General features: G+C 41.2%; 1 protein-coding gene across 1 annotated transcript in view; it reads left to right on the top strand.

Annotated features, from left to right (window-relative positions):
- Positions 1-25,975, top strand: part of MICU1 (mitochondrial calcium uptake 1) — a 140,268-nt gene that overhangs the window by 24,978 nt on the left and 89,315 nt on the right. The window contains exons 3-4 of the mRNA XM_053388573.1: positions 11,128-11,314; positions 22,994-23,156. Of these exons, the coding sequence (XP_053244548.1) occupies positions 11,128-11,314; positions 22,994-23,156 (350 nt within the window). The remainder of the gene's footprint in view (positions 1-11,127; positions 11,315-22,993; positions 23,157-25,975) is intronic.

Genomic DNA, 25,975 nt, shown 5'->3' with positions numbered 1-25,975 from the left:
ATGAAGTATGCTTTGAGGTGTAGTAATTGTGCCACGCCAGTTTCTTCACCTGAAGCAAGGAAACTGCTGCAAGTAATTCTAAGATGATAATGTCCATGCCCCATGTATTAGTGGCAAATGAATTTTCTTTGAACTCCAAACTCAGGAACTTAAACATCGTTTTTAATTCTGTCTGTTGGTTTTTCTAGAGCAGCACGGGCACCCTCTGGTGGATAACATGGGAAACAACTTCTAAACTGGTGGCTGTTGGTAAATCCTGTTTAGGGAACCACAATCATGCTAAGAAACTCAGTGGTACTAAATGTTGATCGCTCCAGAAGGCTTAATGCTACATAATGCATCTCTTTGGATCAAACCTGGAGATTTGCTCATGAAATCAATTAATCCCTATTTTCCTTTTTGACCTCCTTCCTTACCTGTATCTTCCAAACCAGAGGAGTTTTCCTTTTGCCCCAATTCAGCCTGCTGCTTTTGCTGTTGTGAATTGTGAGGATAAAATCAAGCTTGTTGCACTCTGACCTGTCGGAAAATATGCTTATGATCTTGGCTTGCTAAAGACATTCCACTATGAATCGGCTGGCACTGTGTCCCTTTGAAGCCTGTGTGGCAAATACGTCTTCTGCCTATTAAGAGTAAACAGTATGCTGCTGCCAGTTGCCAAGGGAAGCTGGAAGCAGAGTGATTGAAAGGCTCGTAAACAAAAACTCCAGATTGATCAAAGCATAACAAATATGCGAGAGCTGCAATCAAACAGTTGCACACCCCTACGATGCATTGATTTCAGTAAATCTTGAGTATTTGCAACTCATTTTAGCATTGGCATCCAATCTTTGTGCATTCTGCAGATGGCTGGCATCTATCTCAGCTGTGTTGCCTCCGAACATCTGCATGCAGCCTCTAGGAAACTGGCTAATTTGTTTCTTTGGTGGCTTTATTAGATTTTTATTATGCAACTGGGGAGTTGAATTTATAGGCTTTTTCGAAGTAAGGATCCCTATATTGCTCTTATCTGTACAGTTCTTAAAATTATAACATCTGCTTGCGACACGTGCGCAAGCATAGCATGATTTACATCTGGTCCACTAGCGGGCATCAGTAGCATCTGTTTTTCCAAAACAATTGGCCATCTACTTCTGCCTGCATTTAATTGTGTTGTCCTGTGGCTTGTGTGTCTGGCCTTGTGAGGTTAATTGTATTTGTCCAGAATAATCCAGGAAATAACCTATAACTATATCATGAGTAACTGCACGGCTTTTGCAGACACTTTCCTTGCCTGGCTGTGTGTGAGGATAACGTACAGCGAGGCCAGTGATAAACTTGTAGTGAAAAGTTATCAATGACATTGGTTTGGTGTGGGTGCAATGTACCTGCTCTTTGTGCAGCTAGGAGAACAGGGTATTAGGAGATTCTCCCCCTCTTCCCTTCTAATGCATGGTTTCTCCCCTCCTTTTTTGTTTTTGGTTTTAAGGGGATACCTGCACTAACCAAAATGTGAATACCTCCTTCAAACTGTGGTTTCAAGTTACCTATGAGTAGAGTTAACATCAGTACATATATACTATGATTTAGTGTCAAAAGGGAGACAGGAAGAAAATTCCTATGTTGAGGGGAATAAAAGAAGAAGATAATCCATCTGTTGGAGGAAAGAAAGCAACTCTCACAACATCCTCTCCTGGTTCTGTTTAAGAGTAGGTGACTGTTACATCTGACTGGGTCTTAGTCTGAATGATTTTCATAGTAGAGCAGAAGGTTTAGTAAATATTCTCTCTGTTTGGAAAATCTGAATCTTCTCCACCTCCATTCCTCCTCCTCCTAGAAAATACCACTGTCCTTCCTCTTTAACTGAGGCATTTTCCATCTCTATTTCTGCTACAACAGCCCATCAGTTTATGCCAGATTTATGGCAGATGGGTTTTCCTCCCCACAATATTTCTTGCATTTTTTCCCCCTGTTTGGGAGGCAGGGAAAGGTTCTGTCACCATCATATTTTGAAGTCTTATGATTTGCATAGTGTAGATGTTTAAATCCAGTCCTTCTGTGTTGGTATATGTCACAATTTGAGTGAGTGTGAGGGCTGAGCAAGCAGTTCCTACAATTCTCTACCATTTACTATTGCTGGGAGAAGCTGCTGATTTGAATAACATGATATTAGATAACGCTTTGCTTACCATTCATTGCAGGGCTGTTCCTCTTTCTGTCTTTGTCAAAGCAAATATGTTGCAATACTTGGGTGGTTTACATACTTCAGTTCTCCAAGATTCGTGAAAATTTGCTCCCCCAAATTTTCACTTTTATAGAGTTCTTACAGGATGGCAGTTTTGTGTGCATGTTGAAATGTTTGGTTAATATTTATATAAATTTTGCATGGCATTCTGTGAAGTTGTTGCATGATTACTTGAGACCCTGGGTCTGTCTAGTGGTCCAAATTGAGTATTGTCTGGCAGCAGCTCTTCCAGATTTCAGACAGGATTTCTGCCCAGTCATACCTGGAGTTGCTGGGGATTGACCCAGAAGGCTGTATCAAAAGCAGATGCTCTGTTACTGAAATTTAGCCCTTCCTCATGGATGGAGTACTATATATTCCAACTGGTAGAAATTTTACAAGGTATCAGTGGAATTCTTACCCTGCCTTGCTACCAGGGATCCTTTCGATTGGCAATGCCGTGGATTGAACCTGAAATCTTCTGCCTGCACATAATTGCTCAGCTACTGATCTGTTGTCCCTCTTATGACCAGGTGAGGAACTCTGCTGTTCTTTCTCTTTCACCCCACAAGCTCAGATCTTTTTATTATTGTTAGATATTGTTCTGTGTTTCAGAATCTCCATCTTAGCTAGTACTTAGTCTCTTTTATATACAGAAAGTGGACTGATGAGGAACCACTGCTCCATAGGTGAAATGCAGCTTTCCAAGCCTTTCTGTTTAGCCCTTTATATATATATTTTTCCTCTGCACCCTCCTCACGTGCTTTTGCCTTCCTGACATGTGTCTTACTTTCCTGGATAGAAGAGGGTGTTCCTGGTGTGTGTGGCCTCCGGCTTTGGTGTGACTGGAATGTAGCTAAACATACAAAGGTAGGAGTCCCAGCAGTTGTTTTGCTCATCCTGGCCCTGCCCATCCCTGACACACAGCTCCTGGAAAGTTGCCCACAAGAGAGTGAAGACCTCGGGCTGGAAAAAGTTCCCCACACCTTCATTTTAGTAATCACACTGTTACATTGCATTAATCCCACTATTGTAGAGTTGGGCAAAATATGGCCCTAGGCACATATGCAACCCTCTGCCTAATTTCAACAGGGATCAGTTCAGACTGATCCACCTCTCCTGCAACTGGGTGAGAAGGAAGAGAGAAGGAGGGAGAGAAGGAAGCGATAGAAAGAAACATGGGGCTCCCAACAGATTACCCTTAGGGGAATGTGGCCCATTACAGAAAAATGTGCGTGTCTTTCCCAATACACTGTTGGGTACTCTTGAGACCTAGGGAGACATGGCTCTCCCCTTGAAAATCCGAATGTACTTTGAGAGAGGCAAGGAGGAAATCCCTAGGCTGCCTGTGGCTTTCAGTCAAACAGACTTGGGCAAATTTGTTTACGGTCTTGCTCTGACATCGCTAATTATTGTGTAGGTGTGTGAGCAAGGCTCTTCAGTGCAACTGCAGAGGCATTTAAGGCAGTGGCATAATTGCATAATTTAACATGCCGTGTTAAAAGCAAGGTTGTTTTTGTGCATCCAGGTGGTGACTAATGAGCTGTGTGGCACTGTTGTACATTTGCAAGTAGGAGATGAATCTAGATTGGGAAGAAACAGAAAATCCTGCTATAGTACTTGAAAGTCAACTGGGGTTCTGCTGTTTCTGCCTTACTTTAGGAAGTGTGTTCCTATAGGCAAGGCACACACTTCCTCTTCTTTTTTACTGTCCTAAGTTTTAACTCCTTTACTTTGAAATCCTGCAGATTGATTCACTGGTCAGAGCTGTCACATATATATAACTGGTTCACTGTGAATTTGGTGTTACTTGTGTGGACCTTGGGCTGTTGTGGTCCCATTCCTCCTGTGCTCTTATTCTTTTATTTTTGTTTGTTTGTGCTACATCTTAGTGAGCAAACAATGGCTTGTGCTTGCCTTCCGAGCCAGACTTGGAAACCATGATTTGAATGTGGTTTCCTATTCTGTTTTGGGTGGACAAGAGCAAACCAGATTTTGCCAGATGTAGTGTCACCTTTTGGTTTGAGCAGGATAGGTGCAGCATTTAGGGAACAACAGAGCATACAAGCTAAAGGCTTACTCAGGTAAGAGTAAACCTTGGTTTGCCATTGTATGTGTACCAACCCAGTTATACAGGTAGGTGGGTAAAACAGGTTTTCATGTTTTAATCCTGTATGATAAGTTTTGATTCTGGGCAACATAGGTTAAAGTTGCTTAGAAGGACAGGACTTAACCAACTAACCTGTTCTGTCACCACAAGGCTTTCCACTTGCACAACAGAACTTTTCTTTTCCTCCTCTCGCTGTGCGGGCCTGAACTCTTCCTAAAACTGCTCTGGGGGGTTGTTGGAACCCTAGAACATGTTTAGGGGGTGCAGAGGGGAGGAGGGGGGAGGTTTTTTGTACAAGCATAAGTCCTTGTGCTGATGGAGCAAGAATACTGCCCCAATTTCCACTTGTTTGCTTTGTGCATGGAAAAGAGTCCTTATAATAGAATTCTGTATCACCTCCAGATCTCATAGGAAGGTACGCCGTGACATCCCTTGGAAGGAAAAATTTGCACAGCAAGTTTTTGGTACCTTACAGAAGAAATTAGGAACTGAAACTCATCATTTAAAGTATTTAGTTGCTGTATAAGAACTTAAATCCACAAACTAAAAACAACATAAAAATATTAATGGAGAATAGGTGGTTCTCATCTTCACCCTTCACCTTCAAAACCCTCAAAGTACAGGTTTTTAAGCTACTAGGTGGCACACTTGTTTGCAATTCTAATTCCACAATTGCTAATGAAATCCGTTCTAGATAATTCTGTAATGCTATGTTAGTGCTCATAGTCCAAATGTGTACCTCATAAAAAGTCAATGCCAATGGTAGCTGATGAGCTTTGAAAAATGTATGTTTGCAAACTGGGGACAGCAGAGCAGAGGTAACAGCATAATGACTGTTTTCTGGAGATAATATTGTGGTTCAAAGTGAGTAAAGGGTGGTTTTATTGCTCAAATTAACTAGCTAAGCTTTTAATTTACCTATATGTACTTTAGACCCATCATCAGCTAGCTCTGTATTAGCATGTCTTCATGAGCAGGAAACAGTTTAAAAATGCCTAATGAGCAGAAGGGCTACTGCACATTTGACAGTTTTATATGGTACAGTGTAAGGGAATTTCCATTCCCAGTAATATGATACAGATATAAATCTTTTGGGAAATGCCATAGTCTGAGCATATACCTCTGAAAATCCAGCATACTTGGCAAAGTGGCCTTGCCATCCCCATTTCATATAAATCATGTTTCAGTCATCTTCTATGCACACAGGCAGGAATTCAATCACTTCATCCCCATCCCCTACATAGTTGTCTCTACTAGGAGTAGATTAGAAATATATTCCAGTTCCCACCTCAAGTGAGTGGGCAATCCCAGTGAGGAGCGGGTGGGGGCTACTCAGGGATGTCCTCCAAATCTCTTGACACCAGTGAGTGGGCCTGGACAAGGGACTGGTGGTGGAAAGTTGAATGCTCAGGAATGCTGTGGTCTCTATTTGGTAAGTGCTGTTGGGAAGAGAGTTTCAGAATTCAAGGGTCTTATTTAATACTGTAGACTTTTGTGTTCAGGAAAACTCTGTGGTCTCTTGGAAGCATCAGTAAGGAGATCAGTTTATTCCTGTTTCTTATTGATTGCTTTTCGGGACCAAATCCTCGCAAAGCAACATACTGAGAGAAGTAGAACAGTAGAACCTCAGGCAGAGTATGAAGCAATGAGTGGATATGGACCAAATTAGATCCCCAAAATGATTGTAGTAATGGTTTGAGCTTCCCTTTTAGTTACAGTGTTTTGTGGCAAGAGAAAGATCAAATAGGAGCCCCACAGTGTCCCAAATGAACTAGATGAGATTGTATGTGCATAGAAATTCTGATATGCCCTTGCATATATGGCATCTTGCAGGGTTTCTGTCGTACAAGAACATCAGAGATCTGCTAGATTAGAACAAAGGTTTGTGTAGTCCAGATCCTGTTTCCTGCAGTGACCAGCCAGATGCCTCTGGGAACCCCAAGAGCACAATAGCCCAGCAACTGTTCTTTCCCATCAAACTGATATTCAGAGGTTCCTAGATTTGTACATCATCAGAGAAGTCAGTATACAGAGGGCTTGCTGATTGCTGATCCAAGTATTTTCAAAGGCAATAAAGGATAGGAAAACAGATTGTGGTAATGGTTTGTCCTCTTTTTCAATTTTCAGATTCAAAATACTGTTTTCTCCTTCTCCTATTGGACTAGGAGCTAAACTAAAAACACATATCGCTGGGTGGAAAAAGTTGTCCTACAGAGTAAACCTGGAGAGGAAATCATGGTGCACACTATATACTATTTGTATTTTAAAGCATTCCCCAGTGGTGGTAAATGTTCTCCAGAGGAGCTACACAGCCAGCTCTCATTTCTCAGAGCGAATTGTAGATTTTCACAATACTGTGACACTTTAGTGCTAAAACAGATATTGCCCAGTTGTGGATTTGACATGTTTAATATCTCCCAAGAATACATATTAGAATTTTTTCCTCCATGCCAGCCTGAGTACAGCATTCTGCAGAAGACAAAACACAATTGAATAGCAACTTGTCCTTTTTATGAGCCCAATTGACAAGCAGTGAGTTTCCCTTGTGTTTTGCCTATTTGCAAGGCAATTGAGCCCCTTGTGCGGCTTTTTGAAACTGTCCTGGCAAGTGCAGCTCTGTTTGGATTTGAAGAATGAGCACTTTCTTCTTGGACACAGAGTTTTCATGTTTTAATGCACTAATGGGCTTTTATCACTTTGGTGCAAGGAAGAATTTACATCCTCTATCAGTCAGAAGCTGCACTGTATTCCTATTTCAAACTCCTGGCACGGTTCCTATGAGCCTCCATGATCACTTCACCCTTTTCTGTAGATCTTTTTGAAAATTAAATTAAATTAAAGCCTCATTAAAAAAGAGTACAGAGGCCTGGCTGGTGACTGAATGCTCATTGTTCTTGTCCCGTTTTATGGGGATACCTATTAATGAACTTACCTTGGGGCTGATAGGAAGATGTGGTTAAGAGAGTTGGTTGTGAACCAGATAGGCCCCCATTTGCATCTCACCTCTGCCTGAGCCTGAGTGAAATTGTCCTTAGATAAGCAAATATCTCTTAGCCTCCCACTGCAATATAGGGACAATAATTGCCATAATTTCTGATGCATAAGCTTTATGATCTGGCTGCAATACTTTACCTTCCATTATTATTGTCACCAGTGGAAAAGACTGATAAAAATAGAGACTGTAGAAAGTACTATTATAGAGTCTCTCTGTGTTTCTGCTGATGTGATAATGAGCCAAACTCTGGAATACCCTGATCAAAACTGTGCAATAGCAAGTCTTCATGTCATTATTAACGATGTCCAGTAGTGAAGTTGGAGTCCAGAACAAGTGCTCTGGGTCATGTTTGCTGAAGTGACAATATGGCTGCATAAGTCATATTTTGTAGGTAGTCAATAATGTGAGATGTATTGTAAAGCAGATCAAAGATTGATTATTAACTGCATAATGTTCCCAATGTTTTCAATCACAAGTTTGTTGATTTTATAAGAGTATTAAAAATGTAGAGATAGCCACATATGTGGAATGACTCTTTTAACAAACTCATTCAGATAAGCTTCCCTCCCCATCCCTGACACTCATATAATTGCTTAGATTCCTAAATAATTAATTTTCTTAAAATAGAGGTTCTCTCTTTTTGGTACTAACAGATGTGTGGGCAAATTCATGTAGGTGATTAACTGCATTATGCTGCATATGTTTGCACTGAGGTCCTATTCAGTAGGTCTTACTCTCAGGAAACTGGGTATAGGATTGCAGACTTAGGCTGCACATTCGGAACATGTTGGAATGTACTTCCAAGGAGATATGAATAGGATTTCACTGTAAATCTGGTTTTTCTATATTGCTTTGCCCAGCACCTTATGAGCCAATAACACTACTTCTCAGCAGAAGCTTCATAAATTTTTATGATTTACATTATTGTAGATGCTTTGCTGTTTTATCATTATAACCTAGGCGTATGTTAATTTGCATTCATAATGGTGACTTTGTTTAAAGGACGCTGGCAGCATTTCTCCACGATTTAATACTTCCCTAGTGTTCTGCAGAGTGCTTTAATTTATTAGTGCTTTCAAGTCTGTCACATACACTACGTGTCAGAGGTTGATCAGCAGCTAGCATGAAGAGAAATGGGTGTATGGGTTTTTTCTCTCCTGAAGCAGATGTCCTAGTTTTCCCCCGGTCTTAAATCTGTTTAAAATTCATATATTTGCAATGAGGAAATATGTGTGAAGAGCTGGACTTGAGAGGCCATCACTCCTGGGAGACAGCCTTGTTCTTCATGGCTTCCTTGTGATTTCTCAGACTGAGAGCGCATGATCCCTCTGTTGCATTTTAATGGAGACTTTATGTGTGTGTGTGTGGATATGTGCACATCTATACCCTAAACATCGGAGTTGATTCTAGGTCAGACTTGAAAATCTAACAACTCGCAAATATTTGTGAAAATAGCACAGTATATTGTGGAATGTCTCTCCTATTTAAAATCCCTATGCCCGTTTCTTACCTAGCCCTGTATTCTGCACCCTTAAATGACTCTGCCCATACAGTGGTGCCTCTGGATGTGAACGGGATCCGTTCCAGAGCCCTGTTCGCATCCTGAAGCGAATGCGACCCGCGTCTGCATGGGTCACGATTCGCCACGTCTGCGCATGCACGTGACAACATTTTGAGCGTCTACGCATGCACAAGCGACGAAACCCGGAAGTAACACGTTCCGTTACTTCTGGGTCGCTGCGGAGCGCAATCCAAAAACGCTCAACCCGAAGCTACTTTAACCCGAAGTATGACTGTATTCCCTTGCTATTGGTTGTCTATAGAGCTTCTTTCCTTCAAGAACACCAGTTTGGTACCAAAAGACTCGCTCTTCCCATGAAGGTTTGGCTTTAAGGCTTTAAGCCCCCTCTCCCCAAAACTAAACTTGAATTCACAAATTTTTGCTCCTTTATTTTTTCCCCTTCTCTTCTCTGCCCCGTCCTACTTTCTGTTGAAATTTAGATTGAAAGCGCTTCTGGACAGGGACCTTTCTTGCTCATCTTACTCTACAAAGTGCCCTGTTTATTTAGTGTAATAAATGTCCTTTCTTGCTCCCCCAAAATATAGAAAGTTGGAGTTTCACAGGCATGCTCTTCAGCATAGACATGCATAGGATTGTGCTGCGAAATAACTTTGAGCACTTAACTTTCCTCCTCCTGGTGGTAACAGGAATTGCGTTTGCAAAGCAGAGACTCCCTGTGCCATGCATCTGGGTTCCAGTCTCATAGCTTATGGCCAAGGAGCTTCAGTTACCATTATCATCAATCCTTTGCACTACAAGTTCTGCGGCTTCATAAAGGAAAGGAATGCAGCCCAGTTCATCACTTGTTGGGGATCAAAAATAAATCAACAGAGCGGAGGCTGAGCAGGTTGTTTGTTGTGAACGCTGCACTTCTGAAGGCAAAACCAATTTTTATGATCCTTCCTTTATTGCTTTAACTGCTTGTTTATTTTGGGGCAGAGAAGTTAAAAGAATTTTCGGGCTTGTGTGAGAAGCATTTTCTGATCAATATTTTTCTGGGGAGAAAGCACTAGTGCCCTCTCCCTTTCATCATACAGTAGAGCAGATGAGGAAGTGTGAAATTCACTTAACAATGTGGACTCAGTCAATATTCTGGAAAAAAACCCAGAAAAAAGTAATTTCAGTACAGTTTAGTTACTTGGGTTCGGTGGAGTCGATAAAGAGAGACATTGCGCTGCATTTCCCTTTAAAAAATGATTTTTGAAAAATCTTGACTTGTACAATATACAGCATTCATCTATTTATTGTACAATATATACTGTCTGCTTTTCCCCTAGCAAAGGATATGGTATTTGGAAACTCCGTAAAAAAGAGGCAAGAGAAAGTTGATTACATCTAGCAACCTAATTCCATCATTCCCGTAGAAGTCACAGTCAGGAAAATGCCCATTGTGTAGGCAGTTATAAAATAGTGTTTCAATTGAATGAAAGAACTGCTCTGAAACTTATTCCACCACTTTTGAAGACATTCAGTGAGACTGTTGGATGCTGTTGAGAATATGCACCAGTATAATAGTTCCCATTCACTGGGGTCAGTAGAATTGTGTGTTTTCAATCATCATGCCAGGGAGTTTTAAACTTATAGTGAGATTTATTTATTGCTTCTGACCTTGGAAGTTTTGTATGTGCCATTTAAGGTATACATGGTGAGTGGATATTGGGTGTAAAATGTTGGCATTGGGTACTGCTGTTTTGGGGAAAAACCTTTAGGTTGCTCGTTAAGAAGTGACTTTTCAGTGATCTTTATTCAGTCGCTACATTGGATGCTGAGCCACTGCTTCATAAACCATGATTTGTAAAGCCTTAGTTGAATGCCATGCTTCTCCGTTCTCCCACCCTGTACCTACTTTGGCATGGAGATCTAGGCCAAAGCTGGCATAGGAAGAGTGGAGGTCTGAGGAGCGCATAGCCATGATACTTAGCTATAGCTTTATAAATCATGGTTTTTGAAGCCACAGGCTATTGTCTGAATGCAATCAACATCTTTTCCTTTAGTACTGGCACTGATCAGGTTATTATCTTTTAGGTCCACCTTGCACTAAGAAATCCTATTTAGCTTTTAAGGGTTGCATGTCGGGCTAAAATTCCTTAAATGCAGAAGGTGCTTGTTGGGTACCTAGAACAAGGTTTTCACTTCTCTGAGGAAGGATCTAATTGCAAAGTTCTTGTTGAATTTGTAGCTTTTCAAAAATACAATCTGACAGGCATTTTAAAAGAGCAGATGTTCTTGCTTCACACTTCCTTCTTGTTTTCTCTCAGAGCCCATGCAGAAGCACCATCATCTGTGAAACATGATATAAGGGCAGAGCCTGGTGAGAAGATGAAGAACAGAGAAGAAGTAGTGAATGAAGGCAGTGATGATGGGAAAGCTGTTGAGTCAAGCGATGAAGATGCTCCGGTTGAAGAAAAGAAGAAGAAGCAGCGGTCTGGATTTCGGGACCGTAAGGTATGTATTCTTGTTGCACTGGAATATTTTGCATTAAACTGCAGTCAGTTATACCATCAAGAGGTGTGAAATTGTTGTGGTCTTCAGTTGCTGAGGTGTGTGTAGAAATGTAAAGCAGGGATAGGAGATCTGGTAGACCACAGCTCATTTCACGCTAGTCATACTGGCTGGGACAGATAGCAGGTTAGAAACCAACCACATATGGAATGACACGGGTCTCCATCTGCTCTGCATGTCTCTTCTTGGGTCATTCTTAAGGCAGTCATTAATAGAAAGCTTTATGTCCCATTTGTCTCACTACCAATTTGTTGGTGGTTTATACGATTCTAGATCAATAGAAAATTATGACTGGGATTCAAAGAGCTTCTTTCGGACCTTGTTTGGGTGTAATTCTAATTAGTTTAGCATTTTATCTGAACCAGAGCTCGGGTGTGAGCTTGTGTTCCATTGGCCAAGAACTAATGGATGTGTTTGAAAGGAACGTACTTCTGCCCCATTGCAAATAAACTGCAGTTAGGTTCTGTGTGGTGTGTTGCTGTTTGAGATACACATCCAAAGGCTCTTTGCTCTTTCATTGCATCCTAGGGGAGAATGTGTGCTTTGGATGTGTGCTTTTATCTATGCAGAAGAGCTTCTCGGGTGTCCTGGCATTCTTGGTAGGCTAATGAATTTATATGTGGAGCAATCGACAGCAAACTGTTTTATGATTGTGATATACCTAAAAAGGAGGGTTGCGGGGAGATGAAATCTGTTTTAAGCTTTAGGGCTTGGAAACCATTTCTGTCTTTTTTTTTTTTTTTTTATAATATTTTTTATTACGTTTCTTTCCAAATTTTATACATTACAAACAAATAAAGAGTTTACAAGAAACCATTTTTTTTTTTTTTTTAACAAAAATCCCAACTTGGACTTCCCCACCCCTTCCGATTCTGCGTTCTTTATATTAACAATGTCAGCAATTTGTTACCTTATGTCATACCTTATTGTAACTTTTACATGTTATGTATCTATATTCAATGTATTATGTCACAATTTTTATACCTTTAAAATAAACGTAACATGTTCAATTTCATATTATCTCCTTTTCTCTTTTATCACTTAGTTTACTATTTACTTAATCATAATTGCTAAAGCGTATCATTTCCAAATCATGCACCGTCTTAAGATTCATACAGTTTGTAATACTTTTGCAAGTAGTCTTTAAACTTTTTCCAGTCCACCTCAATTGTTTCTAGATCCAAATCTCGGATTCTGCCGGTCAGTTCAGCTATCTCCATGTAGTCCATCAACTGCATCTGCCATTCCTCCAGCGTGGGTAAATCTTGTGTCTTCCAGTTCTTTGCGATGAGTATTCTTGCTGCTGTACTAGCATACATAAACAAAGTTCTGTCCTTCTTTAACACTTTCTGGTCTACCATGCCCAACAGGAAGGCCTCTGGTTTCTTGGGAAAGGTATACCTAAATACCTTTTTCAACTCATTGTAAATCATTTCCCAGAAAGCCTTAACCTTTGGGCATGTCCACCAGAGGTGAAAGAAAGTCCCCTCTGCTTCCTTACACTTCCAACATTTATTGTCAGACAGGTGATGTATCTTAGCTAACTTGACTGGGGTCATGTACCACCGGTATATCATTTTCATAATGTTTTCCTTCAAGGCCGTACTGGCCGTGAATTTCATTCCGGTGTTCCATAACCTTTCCCAGTCTTCAAACATAATGTTGTGTCCAACATCCTGTGCCCATTTAATCATAGCAGATTTAACTGTCTCATCCTGTAAATTCCACATAAGCAGCAAGTTATACATTCTAGATAACAGCTTTGTCTTTGGTTCTAACAATTCTGTCTCTAGTTTCGACTTTTCCACCTGGAAACCAACTTTTTTGTCCATTTTGAAAACCTCTTGAATTTGAGCATAATGTAGCCAATCTCGCACCTTATTTTTTAGTTTGTCCTGGCTCTGCAACTTCCAATTGTCTCCAATTTTTTCAGTCAATTCCCAATATTTCGGCCAATAGGCCTCCATATTGGGTCTTTTTCGGGCCTTGGCCTCCACTGGTGATAGCCACCTCGGAGTTTTACTCTCTAGTAAGTCTTTATATTTCATCCAGACTGCAAAAATTGCTTTTCTGACAATGTGGCTTTTAAACAATTTATGTGCTTTAACCTTGTCGTACCATAGGTATGCGTGCCATCCAAAAGCATTATTAAAACCTTCCAGATCTAGGACATCGGTGTTTTCCAACAAAAACCAATCTTTCAGCCAGCAGAAGGCTGCAGCTTCATAATACAACCTCAAGTCCGGCAGGGCAAACCCCCCTCTTTCTTTCGAATCTGTTAAGGAAACCATTTCTGTCTTGATACCATTAAAGAAGGCAATTAAAAATGGCCGAGTAAATCAAAGCTGACACGCGAGGCATGTTGGAGTGCGACTCGGTAGTGAAGGAAGTGAGAATATAATAGTTCCTTTGTCAGATAAATCCTTGCGACTTGTTCATGTACGAATAACTCAGGGACTGACAACTTGTTGTGAACCACTTCGCTTGAGTCTTCGGAACACCAGGAGAAGGGAAAGGTGCAGATGTGACTGAGGGTTAATGACCAGTAAAAAGAAATATGAATGGTGTGAGGGGTAGTAATTCTTTTGGGGGGAAATAGTTCTATATAGCAGTAGGACTTTTCTGCAATGTCTGGGAAAAGTTATTAGCTCCTCCTAGTATTACTGCCCTATGGGTGATAATATGATGAGACTTCTCTTTTTTAGTTAAGGGAATTTGTCTCTGAGGAATCCTTTATTTTATTCTGTTTTGACAGTTACTGGACTTTTGATTTCCATTTTGCTGAAATACAGTGATCAGAAATGGCTGGGTTTTTAAAAATACTTAAAAATCAAAAACACTTTTGATACATCCATGTTTCTCTGTTTTTATTTGCCAGAAGAGCAACCTTCCTAGCCAGTAAATCTGAGCAGCTAGAATTAGCTGGGGGAGTCTTCTCTCTTAATAAATTTTGGAGGTGAATTGTTGATACCTGTTTTATTGGTATGATTGCATTTTGGTTAAAAATTCTGCATGAAGAAAGGAAATCTCAAGAAACATATTTGGTATAAATTGATTTGATATGTTAAACATATGTAGGCTGTGGCAATTCAAACCATTGGAAGAACCCCCAAAACTGACTGGGCATTTTGGGCCATAGTATTAATCAATCTCTCTTTCTCCCTCTCCACAATTCCCAGGATATTGTCAATAAAACTGTAGTAGGGAGGGATAAAGTTTTTCTTTAGTTGGACTGCCCTGAATGACCATGGAGCTGTCTACAACATATTACTAAAGTCATTATTATGGTAAAATGAACTAATAAACTTGTAGCTGATGATGCTGTAGTAAATTTTGAAGTGGAGGAGTTCATCATGGCAGTCTTATAGGGAACACCCCCAAATAATCCGTAGCCATAACAAAAGGAGAGTTCAAAAATGTAGTCACCTGTCTTGATCCATTATATATACCAAATGGGAGCAGTACATAGCATAATATTCATTTTACCAGTATCAGCAGACAGTCAGATAAAGAGCAATATATAACAGTCAAATAAATAAAATGGTTCCACTGTTGGAAGTTAGGATTAAAAGTAAGCCCTGAGTCTGAAAATGAGGAATATTTCTGATCTGGGTGGTTCAAGTGGTGCTGATCTAACTGTTCCATTGATGTTGGAAGTCAAGGAGTCTATATTCTGTCATGTTTTTCTCTTGATCATGCTTACTTTTTAAGTTACCCTTTCTTCTCTGTGATCCTGTGATAAACTATTACTCTTGTTTTGATATTAAAATTGCAGCATGAATATATTTTAACAAGGTCTGCTTGTGCCTCTGGTGGCTTCTGTTGATTAAGCAACTGATTGTATGTTAACCTTTTTGGATTGTCTGAAAGAGCTGCAGATGCGGAAGGTACAAATACCCAAAGCCAAGTTTCTGTCCCTTTTTGTAAACTGAAATATCTCTTATGAGCTTGTTCTTGTTTCAGGTTTATTTTTCAAGTGTTAAAATAGCACAACAGATGGTGGCTGTGCATTGTGCCCCTTCTGTTGTCCTCTGTGGTCCATCAGAGTAGCCCACGGTCCCTTTATTTTGAAGTAACAGTTGTGCTCTCAGAGCACTGCCAAAAGGTGAGATGTTAGAGCATCTTTCTTTAACCCCGTTACCCATTAGAGCACTGCAGGAAGCTGCCAAATGAAAATAAATGTCAACTTATCTCTGCCATTACAGTGCAGCATGGAACTTCAGATTGCTGGCACCCCTCTCTTGGCTTTGCACATTGTCTTCCTAAAGATTCTGTGAGCCAAATGAAACACTTTAAATGGGACAAGCTGTGTGGGTTTTAAGTTAGCAGCCATTTTTCTCTTCAAACTCCTCAGCCTTTCAGAAGCCTTTTCTGTCACGGCTAAAATGGCCGCTGTTTCTTTAATGCGAATAAAGCTGGGTCAGCATGACTCAGCGGTCTGCACCAAGTTGTATATATAAGTGAGAAATGTTAGTTTGTTGGCTGAGGCTGGTGTTTGGGTTGGTTGGTTGGTTAGTGCTGGTGTGTATAGTTATTCAGTCGTGTTTTGCACAAAGACTTTTAAGAATAAAACTCTGCAAGGATATTCTCGTGGACTCTTTTTGTGCCGACAAGGGTCCGAGGACCAGGCTGAGGTCAGAACCTTTTCCTCCTTTTTTGCTTTTTACAAACACTGACAGGTTATGGGCCCAGTGTTTCTGAGCATGTGCAGAGTGCAAAACGACTGACGGCATCTCAGCAGGGAGCTGGTGAGTCCTGGTGGTGCCTGGAGCCAGTGGCTGTGCATTGGAGCAGTTGGTGGCAAGCTGTAACTGTCTGCAGTGACGCTGGAGCAGCTAGGATCTGAGGATCAGGAAAGCACTCAGCGTCAGCTACTGGAACAGTTTGAACTGCTAGAGGACCACAGTAGGTGACTCACAGAGCAGCTACACCAGTTGCAGAGCCAGGCGGGACCTGAGGGTCAACAGAGGCAGCAGCTAGAAGCCAGTGAGTGCCAGCCAGGACCATCCAGTCAGACTCTAAAGAGAGAGTCAGGAGAGATTGTTGGAGGCCCCACAGAAGGGGCTCAGCAAGCAGCAGCAGAGATGGCAGATTTCCAGTCTTCCCAAGTTGTAAATATTGGGGGAGGCATCCCTTTTGAACTTCTCTCAGAAAGCAACTGGCTGAGTTGGTCAATTAAAATGCAGCAGTTGTTAAGGAGAGATGGACTATGGGACTGTGTTGAAACTGAGGTTTTGAGACAGGACTCTGCTGAGAAAAAACGGCTAGATGAAAGGGCTCGTGCCCAAATTATGCTGTGTTTGAGCAACTCTCAGTTATTGCATGTAGCAAATGCCAGCACAGCGTTTGAGTGCTGGAATTTATTAAGGGCAATGCATGTCAGAGAAACTGCTGGAACTATAATTTCTCTGACCAGAAAGCTGTTCAGGACTGTTATGAAAGAAGGTGAAAGTTTGGCAACTCATCTTCAAACGCTGAAATCTCTGTTTCTTCAACTACAACAGAGAGGTAAGCGTTATGATGAGACTGACCAAACCTACATTAAGGTTTCAAGTTTGCCTGAAAGCTGGTTGCCTGTGATTAACAGCATGGAGAGTATGCGTCCCCGAGATCTGACCCTTGAGTATGTGGTTGGAAGACCAAAGAAGCAGAAAGAAGGTCAGATAAACAGGCTGAACTCCAAGAGCGGAGAAGTTACAGTCGAGGGGGCCAGCAGCAGAATCTGCCAATGGAGCAACGCCAGGGTTTGGACTTGGCCATGGCAGTGAGGAGGTGTGTGGGAGCCAGGAAGTCATGGCAAAGGTTTGTAGCGCCACCTGGTGCCTTGCTGACCTTGGTGACCAGCATGTCCGTGCTTTACAATGTATTGGAATGTATTGACCTTAAATGGAGTTGTGTTTCCTCTGGGCAGTGATGACCCTATATGGTGTGGGTGGGTTTAAGCCTTGGCCGGATGAGGTAACATGAGATTGGCAAGCAGCCATGCGGCTGGAGAGAACAAAGGATAATAAAACGGACCGGAGAGGGAGAAGATGTCTGAAATGAGCTGCCCTCCGTCCATGGAAATATGCTAGCTCTCTGCGTCTTTATTTTATGCTAAACTACGCCACCTGAGACAGCTGGACTGCCACAGAGGTGCTATAGATGCAACCAACCCAGGCATCTCCAACGTCAATGCAGGGCAAGACTTCCAGGAGACGACGTGGATCAGAGACAGCAATTGACGCAGAAACATAAGCAGAAGGGGTTCTCTTCAGGGAAGAAGAACACGCGTTCTGCTCAGTTTGTGTCTGCATTTTCTCGAGAGGAGAGGAAGATACCTCGAGGAACATGGTTGCTGGACTCTGGCAGCAGCAGCAGGATTATCTGCAACAGTCGGGAGGACTTTAAGACCCTGGGGAAGCCAGCTGATGGAAAAGACTCAATCTATCTTGCTGTTGGTTGTAGAAGCAAGATTGATGGCCAGGGAACATGTTTCCTGCAGTGCTTGAACACTACTCTATCAGAGACTCTGTTTGCAAGCAGTTTGGACTATTGTTTGCTGTCTGTAAGCTGTTTGATTAATGCAGGGTATAGTGTTAAGTTCACGCAGGATGGCTGTCTGATAAAGAATGGAACTCAGGTATGTGGCCATGCAAAGTTGGAAAATGGGTTATATGTAATGCAGGACAAGCCTGTTAAAGCAGCCCAGGTGGTTCAGGATAATTTGCCCGTTCATAAGGGGTGTGTACATGAACTGCACAGAAAACTGGGTCACGCCAATTTCCGTGTGCTTTCAGAGATGCAAAAGGTGTGCAAGAATCTAAAAGTAAATAGCTGGAACTGTTTCCTAGATTGCAATGTATGTAAAATGGCCAAATCTAAGAGGAAGCCTGTGGCTTCTAAAAGCGACAGAGTATTTAAAGAGGTTTTAGAACTTGTCCATTGTGACGTGATAGGCCCTTTCCCACAGAAGACTGAAGGGGGGCGCCAGATATGCTTTTCTGGTAATAGATGATAAATCACGTTTCAGTTGGTTGTTTTTGTTAAAGCAGTTGCAAACAGATAGGGGTGGAGAATTTCTGAACAAACAATTTGGGGCATGGTTGCGACGTAAGGGGAATATCTATAAAAGATATTCCATATCGTGTGTTGTTTGGGAAAGAAGTGGTGTCATGCAAGTGGGTTTACAAAAGGAAAACCCTTGCATCTGGGCCAGATTAGTAGCCAGAGGGTTCACTCAGATTAAAGGGGAGAGTTATGATGAAGTGTTTTCTCCCACTGTAAAGAGTGAAACTTTTCGTTTAATGCTTTCCATTGCTGCTGTAATACAACTAGCAGTGCACCATTTTGATGTTGATGCTGCATATCTGCATGCAAATTTAGACCATGAAGTGTTAATGAGACAACCCTCTGGGTTTGAAGAGGGGAATGGTGCAGTCTGGCGTTTGAGAAAGGCTGTTTATGGTCTCAAACAAAGCAGAAGGTGTTGGAACCAGTGTTTAAATGAAGCCCTTGTAAAACTTGGTTTTAAAAGGAGTGTGGCTGATCCATGTCTGTACACCAAGGGGACAGGCAACAAATATCTAATGCTCTTAGTCTTTGTTGATGATTTGCTTGTAGCAGGGAGTTCCACAGATGAGATCCAGAAGCTCACAAGCCAACTGGAAAAGAGGTTTAAGCTTAAAGCCTTAGGGCCTGTAAGCAATTACTTGGGAGTAGAAGTAAGGCAGGAAGCAGATGGAAGCTTCCTATTGAGCCAGAAAGAGAAAATTCTTCATTTGATAGAGCAGTTTGGCATGGAAAACTGCAAGCCAGTTCAGACTCCCATGACACCAGATTTCCCAAAGACAGTGTGTGATGATGAATTTGATCAGCCTGAGTTGTATCACTCAAAAATAGGATCACTGTTGTATTTAAGCCAGTGGTCAAGGCCAGACATTGCATGTGCTACAAATGTTCTGAGCCAACGTGTATCTAAACCCAGTACTGCCGATTGGTGTGCTTTGAAAAGGCTTATCAGATATCTAAAGGGACATTAAATGTATGTTTGAAGATATCTAGTACACAAGACGAAAACCTAAAAGTATTTGTTGATGCAGACTGGGGAATCTGTGTAGCTACCAGAAAATCTACAAGTAGAATGGTTACGATGTTTGCCAATTCCATAATTGGGTGGAGGTCAAAGAAACAAGGATTTGTTGCAACCTCATCCTGTGAGGCAGAATATGGGAGCCTGTCGCTAGCATGCAATGAAATCATGTGGTTTATACAGATACTAAAAGATCTAGATTGTAAAGTAGATTTGCCTATCCAAGTGTATGAAGATAGCCAATTGTGCATTGCATTAGCGGGCTCAGAAATAATGAAATCTGCATCAAAACATATTGCTATCCACCATGCGAATGTTAGAGATTGTGTACAGAATGGGGTAATCAAACTGGAGTATTGTCAATCACAAGATAATATTGCTGATTTGTTTACCGAGCCTTTGCCAGCAACATGCCATAATGAATTGATGACAAAACTGGGTTTATGTATATAATGTATGTATGTATTGTTTCTGTTGGGGTTTTTCGCATTTAAGAAACAGAAGGGGTGTCACGGCTAAAATGGCCGCTGTTTCTTTAATGCGAATAAAGCTGGGTCAGCATGACTCAGCAGTCTGCACCAAGTTGTATATATAAGTGAGAAATGTTAGTTTGTTGGCTGAGGCTGGTGTTTGGGTTGGTTGGTTGGTTAGTGCTGGTGTGTATAGTTATTCAGTCGTGTTTTGCACAAAGACTTTTAAGAATAAAACTCTGCAAGGATATTCTCGTGGACTCTTTTTGTGCCGACAAGGGTCCGAGGACCAGGCTGAGGAAACAAAGGGAGGTCAGAACCTTTTCCTCCTTTTTTGCTTTTTACAAACACTGACATTTTCTGCATGATCTGCTATGGAACTCCAGTGGATTCTAGGGCACACAGTTGCACTAAGGCAGATGGGGAACCGTTGGTTCTCTAGATATTGGTAAACTATGACTTTAATCATCCCTGGCCATGCTTGCTGGAACTGACGGGAGTTTTAGTTCAGCAACATCTATGGTTGCTTTTCCAGTAAAATGTATGCTGCATACTCATTGCTTTCCTTCTCATTTAGGTAATTGACAAAGATATCTGTTAAGAAGTATTCTTGTAATATTCAGGAAACACAGTGGATGGGTTTCTGCTGTCCTCTTAGTTCTCGGTATTTTTCATATTTATGATGATTATTATAATTTATTGCTTGTACCCCACCCTTCTGACTGCCACTCTGGGCAGCTTCCATTCCAACATACAGTGGTACCTCGGGTTAAGAACTTAATTCGTTCTGGAGGTCCATTCTTAACCTGAAACTGTTCTTAACCTGAAGCACCACTTTAGCTAATGGGGCCTCCTGCTGCCGCCGCGCCGCCAGAGCACGATTTCTGTTCTCATCCTGAAGCAAAGTTCTTAACCCAAAGTAATATTTCTGGGTTAGCGGAGTCTGTAACCTGAAGCGCCTGTAACCTGAAGCGTATGTAACCCGAGGTATCACTGTATATAAAAACATAATAAAACATTAAACCAATAAAAAAATAGAAAGCATCTCTATACAGGGCTGCCTTCAGGTGTCTTCTAAAGGTTATATAATCTCCTTGACATCTGATGGGAGGGCGTTCCATAGGGTAGGTGCCACTACCAAGAAGGCCCTCTGCCTGGTTCCCTGTAGCTTCACTTCTTGCAGTGAGGAAACCGCCAGAAGGCACTTGGTGCTGGATCTCAGTGTCTAGGCTGAACGATGGAGGTGGAGACACTCCTTCAGGTATACAAGAAGCCATTGTAGACAATAGTGTGTCACACTTAGACTGCAAGGATCTGGGATGAAGTTCCTGCTCTGCCACAATGTTCACAGGATGACCTTACACCAGCCAAGACCTCTCTGCCTAACTCTACCTGAGCAGAACTGTTGTGAGCAGAAAATAGAGAATGTCCTATGTATAGTGTCCTGAGTTATTTGAAGGAGAGGTAGGGTACGACTGCAGTAAGTGACAACAGCAGGCGGATTCTTAGTCGTGTTCCTGCAAAGTTTTGAATCAAATTGTTGCATAAGGTGTGTACAATCCGTAACGTGGAATGATTTGGATTTTAACAGCAGTGAGAAAGCACAACTAGGCTACAGAGGACTTCAGATACTGCAATTGGCCATGAAATTGCTGTGTCAGCTTTTCCCTGTCCTATTTTTCAAAATTTAGCCAGGCTTAGATCCATGCTAAATTATGATAAACAGCTGGAAGAGTTGTTAGCACTTGCTTCCCTTTTCAGTTGATTTGTCTGACCTTAAGCTGCAGTTTATTAAGAATGCAAAAGATGGGAAGCTGATGTAAGCTGAACTTTCAGGTGGTTTTGCTCTGCTGCTATGTGCCTTGAATTGAATTTCTTTAAAATATACTGTAGAGTATTGATTGAAGGTAGTTTTCTGATGACCTGTTTGCATAGTCACTCCCCTCCTCCCCACTTTCCATGAAATAGTCAAGCACTTTCACTCTGCCCCTAACCAGAGTTCTTAAAGCTAATGTGCAAATCCTGGTGGAGATGGACATTTGAAAGTGAGAGCATTTTGGAAAAAGGCCATTTGGTTGATTAAAGGCCTAATGTGGCAAAGTAATCATGTGTCTGCGTGGGGGGTGTACCCCTTTCACATATGCCATGAATTTGATGAATGGCCTTAGGGAAAGCTGTTTGACTCAGTATAGGAACTGGGTAACTAAATATGTTCTGTTATGTATCAGACAGTCACCTTTTTTATTTTCCCCCAACAATAGTTATAAATAAAGTTTTTATCCCAGGCTGTGTACCTGAATTGGATTTGATTTTTTTAAATATTTGACATTGTTTCTTATATTGCTGGTGATTTTTATTATTATATTGATTCAGAATATTTGATGGGAAGCCATTCATAAATGGAATTAAATGAGTTATAAAGGGGTGTGTTTGCAAGGACCACAACATTTAGTGTTCAAAATGCAACATTTTAATAACTAGTTCTGACCGTTCAGTCATACTCTAGCATGGCCAGTGAACACAATCCTGGCATAGCTGAGATGGGTGTGAACCTGCAACTTGTGCCAGACATTGTGGTCATCAGGAAGAGGGAGCAAGTTTAGCCCCCAATATGTTTCCCATATAAGTGGATGATTTCCATATCATGTATATGTGCCATGTGTCCCCATTATTTACACATGCACAGCCTTCTCAACACCCCCTGCCTGTCACAATGGCAGTTTTGCTAGTTATTATTAAATCCACACTACTGGAACAGAGGCAAATACTTTTTACTGACGTATACTATATTGAATGAATGATTTTGGTCACAGACCAATAAAGACTTGTTGAAATTATCATGCTTGAGGGCTTAGAAGAGACTATAGTGATAAAGGACCCAAAGAAAAGTGAAGAACCAAAGTGTTTGGTTGGGTCTGCCCATCACTAAATCGTTCCCTTTTCTATATGTAGTACAGTAAGTTGTTTTATTGGTTAGCATTTTGCAGGGGTTGTATATGGAATTACCTACACTTGTCAAAGCAAATAGTTGTGCTGTTTGAATGGGGGGGAACTGATGTTCTCTTTCTCTATATTTTTTAGGTAATGGAGTATGAAAACAGGATCCGAGCATACTCAACTCCCGATAAAATCTTTCGATATTTTGCAACCTTGAAAGTAATAAGTGAACATGGAGAATCAGAAGTATTTATGACCCCACAAGATTTTGTGAGATCTATAACTCCAAATGAAAAGCAACCAGAAAGTAAGTGACCTTGTATATAATGATAGCAAGTATATGTGATTATGCAGAAGTGAATTCTTGTAATCTGTTTAAAAGGTTGATTGGCTTATTTCATTTGTCAACTATCAATAGCTATAAATTTCTATGTAGAGATATTGGCTCTGGCTATTTCTTCCTGAAATGAGGCTCAGGGATGATGATTTAATTTTCAGCTTCTTTGGTTGTGTCTTAGGTACCGAAGGGCCTCCCCACAGTGTTGGGTGCTGTTGAGGGGGCAACTTAATTGCAGGGAATACTGAGAAGTTGAAGTAGCAGAAACAAATTTCTCCCCTGAAGACAGAGCTTGGAGTAGCTGGAAATAGAAGCTAATTATGCAGACTTTCAACTCATAATTTTTCTTTTAGCTTAAGGCTACCATGAAATATAAGTGGATGCTTCCCTGTCATAATGGAAGTTGTTGGGAGGGGGAAATTTAAATTTATGAAAACTGTAGACCATCACTAATCTCTAGGCTTGGCTGCTCAGGTGACAAAAACATCTTAGAATATGCCCTTCCCAAAACAAATTATAGGGAAAAACAAGAAGCATTATCCAGTGGCTATTATAGAACAAGTTCATGAGATTGTGTTGCAAAGAGAAAAGTATTTTGAGACACTTCATACAGTTTTATGTAGACCTAAAAGATGTAAAGCTTCAAAGAGCTTCACATATTTTATCTGGGGGGTTTTAAAACACATACCAGCACCCCTGTAAGCTAGGCCAGTAATGTTATCCTCAAATGGCAGATGGGTGGAGAGCAGAGGCTGAAAAGGGGTGGACTTACATAAGACCAACTGGAGGTTGCCCCCAGGAACTTCTATACAGTATAGTTCAAGTCCCTTAGCCACTACATTATATCTGCTCCACATGGATAGCATGGAGGTGCACTCCAGGAAAACTTCTCCCAGTCTACATTTTGCTCAGACTCAAGTGCTGACAATTTCTCCCAGTTGAGAAGTTCTCTCTCTCTCCCAAATCAGGATGGTTAAATGAGGTTTGTGAGATTCTTGGCTTTGCTTGTGTGGAGCTAATTGGTCCTTGAAATACTTTGCTGGTGCAACCCATATTGAAACATACAGACATTAGCCGTTTTGTCTCGAGACAGTGCAATTGCTCCAGACATATGGTTAGAGGTAAGTTATTACAGAATAACGACAGGCTTTACTGAGAGAAAATGTGAGGGAGCAGGTATTAGGAGGGAAGGGATGCTTACGGGAAGTAATTAAGATCTGAGAGGGGCTCTTTACTATGTAAAACACAGGTTGTTAGTGACCTGGGGTTACTGTCTGATGGATTTTGAATAACTCTTGTGAAAGGATCATTGCCAAGTAGTGTCTCTGAAACCTCCTGTATACCTCTTGATCTCTACTTAAGCATTTCTACGGAGAAGCCAGTAAATTGAAATATCTGACCCAACTGCTGTCATATTTTTTTTAGCTTATGAAAGTGCAGTGTGTTAGTAATGCATTTTGATTCACTTCAGACTACAGTAGTTTTGTTTAGTATGCTTTATGTGAACTATGCACATTCCCTAAATACGATATATCTTGGGCAGATGTAGCTGTTTTAAAAATAAACGTTCTTTAGAACTTGTTTGATGGCAGAATACAGAAATTTAATTTCCGTGGTACTAAGTATATGAAGTATTTTATGATACTCAGATATTCATCCTTCTAATTACCCTGTTGGGTAAGTGTCATATTGAAAACCCTACAATATCCAAGCAAATGCATTTAGGCTGCAGTGCTATCCACTCTTACCCGGAAGGAAGGCTTATGAGACATAATGGATCTGTCTTCCATGTAGATATGTGTAGGATTGTGCTGTAAAGGTGGGTTTCATGAGTAAAGCAAGACCCGTGGCCTTGTGCAGAGGCAGTCCCACATAGATATGAAGCCAGTTTGGTATAGTGGCTAGAGTGTTGAACCTGGGAGACCAAGGTTCAAATCCTACTCGGTATTGCAGCTGACTGGGGTGACCTTGGGCAAGTCACCGTCTCTCAGCCAAACCTGCCTGACAGGGTTGTTGGAAAGTTAAAATAGAACATGGGGTGAACCATGTGTACCACCTCAAAGAAACTGAGATATAAATATAATTTTAAAAGCGGCAGATAAGTCATTTGAGGGAACAGGAGACCTTTGCACTAATGTGAACTGGACAAGCAAAAGTCAAACTTAGGGATGTCTTGGTCTGTAGGCGGTGAGTTATGAGAAGGGACAAGGCCATGGAAGGGGTTGAAGGTAAGGAGAAGAAGCTCGTGTAGGTTCCAGGCACATACATGAAGCCAACCTAAGGATTTTAAGAAATGGCATTGCTGCTTAAAATGACAAGAGGGCACTTTTTGTCCCTCATGTGCTATAAAAAGCATTCCATATTAAAATTTGTTTTTCTTTTAAAAGATTTAGACAAATCTAGTGGTAGGGCAGGACTATCAGCAGCAATTATTCATGATAGGTAAATGGCATTTTGCTGTACAGAGGGAATATATTTATGAATACCAGATGCTGGGAACATGACATCTGGGAAAGTCTTTCGCCATACCACGTGAGTACCACGTGAGGTGCACCACTGTTAAAACAAAATTCAGGACTACGTGGGCCTAGTTTATTGGCAACTCATGTGCTCACAAGAGCATCATCAAACAAACCTTATTTTCCATGATGCTTTTGGAACAAACCCCAAATTCCAATATCCTACTAAGCCTAAGCATGTGCGACTGAAATAACCACAAATTCTTTTCAGTTTCCCTCTCCTCCTTTTGTCTCCATTTTGTCTGGGGGTTTTTAATTGTAAGCTGCTTG

The sequence above is a fragment of the Podarcis raffonei genome, chromosome 5 (assembly GCF_027172205.1).
Source record: "Podarcis raffonei isolate rPodRaf1 chromosome 5, rPodRaf1.pri, whole genome shotgun sequence".
NCBI classification, from domain to species: domain Eukaryota; kingdom Metazoa; phylum Chordata; class Lepidosauria; order Squamata; family Lacertidae; genus Podarcis; species Podarcis raffonei.
Note: the sequence above shows the minus strand (reverse complement) of the source record. Positions and strands in the feature narration are given on the sequence as shown.